Source organism: Gobio gobio (genome assembly GCF_949357685.1).
Source record: "Gobio gobio genome assembly, chromosome: 10".
Lineage (NCBI taxonomy): Eukaryota > Metazoa > Chordata > Actinopteri > Cypriniformes > Gobionidae > Gobio > Gobio gobio.
In genome coordinates this window covers 33,813,392-33,819,190 of record NC_137116.1, presented here as the reverse complement: position 1 = coordinate 33,819,190, position 5,799 = coordinate 33,813,392, and the positions used below count along the sequence as shown (strand labels likewise).

Genomic DNA, 5,799 nt, shown 5'->3' with positions numbered 1-5,799 from the left:
GGGACAAATGTGGGCCAAATTATTATTATTTTTGTTTATAAATAGTTTATGGACGGTCTTCTGAAATATTCGGTGTCTGAGATTTTCGATGACACTGGGCGGAGTTACATGAATATTCATGAGTTTCCTGTTTTGGGTTAAAGCACCACTGCACATATTAGTGCACGTTCCTCGGCTTACTTAAAGGTATTAGCCTATGTTTCAGCATTAAATGAAGTTAACCTCATATTCTAATTTATATATGCACAATAGTTTATATATATATTGTGTTATGTTAATTGTGCATGTGATAACCAATATAAATGTATAATATAACCTTGATTCTTTTCCAAAGAAGATGGCTTGTGCCAATAAATATCCCTGTAGACACTTTTATTTTACACTCTGTTTTGAACATGACAGTTTTAATAATACAGGCTTGTTGTAAATGTAATTTTATTATATATTTTTTTATTTGAATATTCGATTGAATGTGTCATTTGCAAAGGCTGGTATCACTAGGATTGCATGTGCAAACCAAACTTTGATTTTTTTCTGGGATCCCAAGACCTGGTGTAAAGTGTGTTTATGTGTGTGTTTAAAGGGATACTTCACTGCTGGAAAGATGAATGTGTATTTAAACTGGGTCATTTATGTAGTAGAAATGTGAAAATATTTTAGAAGTTGGTGCCTACTAGACTGAGAAAAGCTAGAAAATGTATTTTTGGCTCATATGGATGAAAGACAACAACTCCCAGAATGCACTTGCTTCGCTGCCCTACGAGGCCACTCCCAAGCCACGCCTACCGGTTACATCTCTTGCCCACCGCGGCACCACCCCACCGTCGTTTAGATTTTTATAGTAATAAAATAATTTAGTTCAGTTCGAGAACAGACACTGCAATTAAAAACTGAATGTATCTGCTCAATACAGCACGAGCCGAGTGAGTGTCGCAGCACAAACGCAGCAGGAGTCAGATTTCATTCATCAGAGAGTGTGGAGCTGACAGACCAGATGATCGCGGACGATTTGGTTTCAAAGCTAAATTTGCCTATTTAAGTGAATTTGTCATTGTACCGTTTTGTTGTTGTGTTTTCATGAACCCACAATTCAAGCAACCCAGCCCCCAAATTGGCGCTAATTCTAAACCGAAACTAAAATGAGCACGGCCGCCCGGCATTCATTCACGGCCGCATTGTCGTTTATTCATTCACGGAGCGCGTTCAGTCTGGCGCGTTTTCAGTTCACGCCTATGGAAGCTTAACTTTCATAGGAATTCATTGAAAACACTCGCTTGCTCCGCACCACTCCGTTATAAATGCCAGAGCGGCCGTGCGCATTTTACATTCCGTGAGTGAGATCCCACCCCTATGGGTGGGTTGAAAATATGTGGAATAGCTCCTACTAAAGGCTGTAGTCTCTAGCCTCTGGCCATAAAAGCCTCCGATGACGCAAAATGATGATATTTGCGTCATCGGAGGCTTTTTTCCAGACATAAAACTCATCTCAGGGGGATATGAGGGAGGGAAGCACGATCATTCCGGGTTTCTACAAATACAAAGCTTAAAGCTAAATCGCTGAAGTAACCCTTTAAACTACCTGTGAAGAGCAATATTTAAATATTCATGCAATCATTATATACATATGGTATAATTACTGTTAAAATGTAAAAAAACAGAGAGAGAGAGAGAGAGAGTGTGTGAGTTGAAAAATACAGTATAACACACCCCTGCTAAAACGGTTGGGTTGTGTGATGTAAAAAAATAACTTTTACACCTTTATACTACTACTACTACTACTAGTAGTAGTACTAGTAGTAGTAGTCGACTACTACTAGTAGTAGTAGTCGTAGTAGTAGCAGCAGCAGTATTAGTAAGCTGATGGTTTTTGTAGGCAGGTTAAGACTGAATTTAGATTCTAAAAATGTATTATAAAGGATTACTTTTTAATAACACTAATAATAATTGCATGAATATTTAAATCTGCTGCATTATACAGGTAGTTTAAGACTGGATTTAGATTTTTAAGAATTGACTAAGGGATACTAATATTTTTTATGTTTTAAAGCTATTACAATAATGAAAATTGTACATGTTTTTGGGGAGTTTATAATGTAAAAATTGTTATTACATTATGAGCTCAAGATTTTATTACGTTTTGAGAAAAAGATTACATTATGAACATTTTATTACAATAATAATGTAATACTTATTACATTATGTGCAGTTTCAACATCAACGCCGCTACAACATCATAAGGGCACTACAAACATTACTGTAGTGTATAGTATTGGAAAGTGTGAACATGAGCTTGTTTTAGGTGCCTGTTCCACTAAATGTCTTTTGCTCTCTGTGCACCTGTCACCAAATCAGAAAAGCCATGAGATTGCATGCAAGTGCTCTGATACAGTGATTTAATGATTAATAACGATAATTTACAAAATAAATAAAACAAAGAAAATGTTACATAATTTAAACATTTATGAAAATTCTATCATAACATTAAAAAAAAAAACCTGTCCATTATGCAAGAACACTTAACAAGTAGGCTACTTGGAAAGCACCAGAGTACATTGGAAAATCTCCCAGCCCAGTTTTAAAAAGGATTTTAAAATCAGAGACTGCATATGACACCCCTGCTGGGGAAAAAATGAACTGTTAGCTGTGTCTTGGGACATGTTAACTAGTTTATAGTTAGTTAGTTTTCTAGTATATACTAGACTACCAGCTAAAGGAGGTCAACCTGGGTTTTGAAACAACATGTTGACTGGTCAGCCAACTTGTCTCTTACTGTGAGGTCACTTCGTTTTCTTCGGCCCTTCTTTCAAGAAAGTGTCTCTATACTTCTTAGTTTGATAGTAATCAGAGTCAATGGCCCCTGGTGAGTTGTTTAAGGTGAGGAACATGTCTCCATTAGACTCTGTCACAGTGTGGATTCTTTGTTTAATGCCTTTAGAGCACCAAGTTGGTTTCGGAGGCTTTACAGAAGGGTCCACAGCCTGATAGAGACCCTCACCCTCAGATAATGTAATTTTATACTTATGCCACGGGCACACGATGCATGACCGTCCATCAAAATCCTACAGTGGCAAAAGAGAAAATTTAAATGTAAAGCAGAATTGTGGCATACAGATAGAAATAAGAAGAGGAATCGCCTAATGAAAGGCTTCACAACAACCCACCTCTATATCTCCTTCCTGAAGAGGACCTCCAGAGTCTGCAACAAAATAAAAGCATAAAATCAGTGTAATGCAAACATATGACAATGTCAAATATTAACGAGGGCGAAAGGATGTGCATGGCCTTCAATCTGTAGAAAATAAAAGGATTAAACACTATTTGAGTATACTTAAAAGGGTTAGTTCACCCAAAAATGAAAATTACCCCATGATTTACTCACCCTCAAGCCATCTTAGGTGTATATGACATTCTTCTTTTAGAGTTATATTAAAAAATGTCCTGGCAAATCCAAGGTTTATAATGGCAGTAAATGGCCCAATATTTGAAGCCCAAAAAAGTGCATCCATCCATTATAAAAGTAATCCATACGGTTCTGAAGCGAAGCGATGGGTTTGTGTAAGAAAAATATCCATATTTAAAACTTTACAAAGTAAAATATCTACTTACGGAAAAAGTGTAATTGGCGCGACGTTGGACGTAGTGTAAGCGTTTTGAACTGCAAGGGGCTTTCTTCTATCTTTGTAAGTTGAAAATATTTCTTACACAAACCCATCGATTCACTTCAGAAGGCCTTTATTAACCCCCTGGAGCCATGTGGATTACTTTTATAATGGATGGATGCACTTTTTCTGCCATTATAAAGCTTGGAAACACCACATTCTTCTTTTAGACGAATATGTTCAGGCATTTTTAAATATAACTCAGATTGTATTCGTCTGAAAGAAGAATGTAATTCAGGATCATAGGATGGCTTTGGGATAAGTAAATTATGGGATAATTTTCATTCATTTCACATGAATACAAAAAAACATGTTCACTGATAAATAATTTATAATGAATACTGCACTATTCCAAAACAAACATTTGGTAACAAATGGTAGCATGCAACTTACGGTAGCAACGAGCATCAATAGCATAGAAGTCCCCCTGGTGGTACATCACTAGAACATCTCTTCCACCAAATGTCTTCAGCACTCGTCGGGTTTGAATGATGTTTTCTTTCTTCCCTATAAAATAGGGTCTGGATGCAGCCGCCACCTCTTCATCAGAGCTCATGTTTTCACTCTTTCGGGACTCTTCGTCACACCGTCAGAACTGTACAATAATAATATAATAAAATGAATAAAAACACCACATGATAGTGTTGAATGAGGAACAAGCTAAATTACAATCTCTGTTCAAGTGAAATAAATAATGAGTAAATAATGGCAGAATAGTCATTTTTGGGGGGTGAACTATGCCTTTAATTAAAAAGTAGCATACTGAGAATGGCCAGATCAAGATTCTCTGGTGCCATAAAGCATGATGAGATTATGCAAAGCCACAGAACAGCATATTTTCTAAATAACTGGGGTATATTTACATCAGAAAAAATGGACCTATTCTTTATTAATTGGTTCATCATGTTTAATTACCCTCATGGGTGCTATGCCACGTGACTTTGGAGATGCCCAGGTTACATGTTGTAATTACGACCAAAATTGTATGGAAATGGGGCATCCAAGAAACAAGTGTTTAAATGTCTCCTCTGCTTGTTTACAAAAAGAACACGAGCTGTCAATTTCCAAATAATTAGAAATGTTCAAATTTATTTATTTTGCTTTATTGGAAATACTAAATTTCCCAGGTAAAAGCCAGCCATTTTGCAATTACGAGTTCTACGAGACGCGAACGCTTTTTGCAAGTTGGAATCTTGTAAGTTGGAACGCATCTATTGTTACCTAGGGCTAAGGCATGTGGTTGTTCTTCAAGTTCATTCTTTTAAAGCTGTTTGATTCTCCCGCCTCTGAAGAACGACGTTTACTCTCTCCTGTTTTACATTTTATGAGATGCTGTGGTTTTAATAACGGTCAACTTCCCTTAACTTTGTCAAATGTGAAAGATCCGCGGTTGCCAGATGACACATTATGCGTAACTCTTTAAGCATCCGGAGACTCCGAACCTGTATTTGACATTTAATTTGACATGTTGCTTGTAAAAATTGATTGTCAAAATAAGCGATTTAGTAAACATTTACAACATTTCTATAAAAGAGGAAGCCAGGAAACGAAACAATTCACTGTAGTGTGAATCATTTCCGGCCGTACCCAGTTTTTGTGTTTCAAAATAAGAGTTTAGACCGCATATGAAAAGTTTTTTTTTTTTTTACTAGAAGGGTAAACTTTTGTAATAATTACAATTATTTTTATGTAGAATTATGTATAAATTATGAGCGACATAATAGATGGTGTATTTTTAAAATGCTTAAATTAATAGCAGTAGATGACAACATTCTTTTGATCACCATGTTTTCAGGTAAAAAAAAATATATTAATTTTTAGGGTAAAGTCAGTGTATATCTTAGGTTCCATTTCTTTAATGCCTTTTCCTATTATTATTATTATTATTATTATTATTATTATTATTATTATTATTATTATTATGTTTTTCTTTTTTTTTTTTTACATTTTGCCTTAACTCACCAGTCCTTTTCAACGTATAAATAGTCTGTAGAGTACTATTGTCCCCATTAATATAAGGTCATAAATGCTGCATATAAAGATAGGCATATACATTTTTTTAATTAAGTATAGGCTATGTCACACCACATGACATGTCATCTTCCCTATTTCATGTCAACTGCCCATATGTATAATTAAA

The 5,799-nt window shown here is 35.5% G+C and overlaps 1 protein-coding gene across 3 annotated transcripts; it reads right to left on the bottom strand.

Annotated features, from left to right (window-relative positions):
* Window positions 1-2,043: 2,043 nt before the first annotated feature.
* LOC307132631 (Rieske domain-containing protein-like) lies at window positions 2,044-5,242 on the bottom strand. Of its 3 annotated transcripts, none has more exons than XM_079827091.1 (4): window positions 4,881-5,227; window positions 4,053-4,254; window positions 3,162-3,196; window positions 2,044-3,059 (listed from the first exon to the last, which is right to left on the bottom strand). In XM_079827091.1, the coding sequence occupies exons 2-4, from the start codon at window positions 4,213-4,215 to the stop codon at window positions 2,778-2,780; spliced, it is 480 nt and encodes a 159-aa protein (XP_079683217.1). In that variant the 5' UTR covers window positions 4,216-4,254; window positions 4,881-5,227; the 3' UTR covers window positions 2,044-2,777. The 3 variants fall into 3 exon arrangements, with proteins under 3 accessions (XP_079683217.1, XP_079683219.1, XP_079683218.1); XM_079827093.1 differs by having other exon boundaries at window positions 2,080-3,059; window positions 5,025-5,242; XM_079827092.1 differs by having other exon boundaries at window positions 2,080-3,059; window positions 4,575-5,227.
* Window positions 5,243-5,799: the final 557 nt, after the last annotated feature.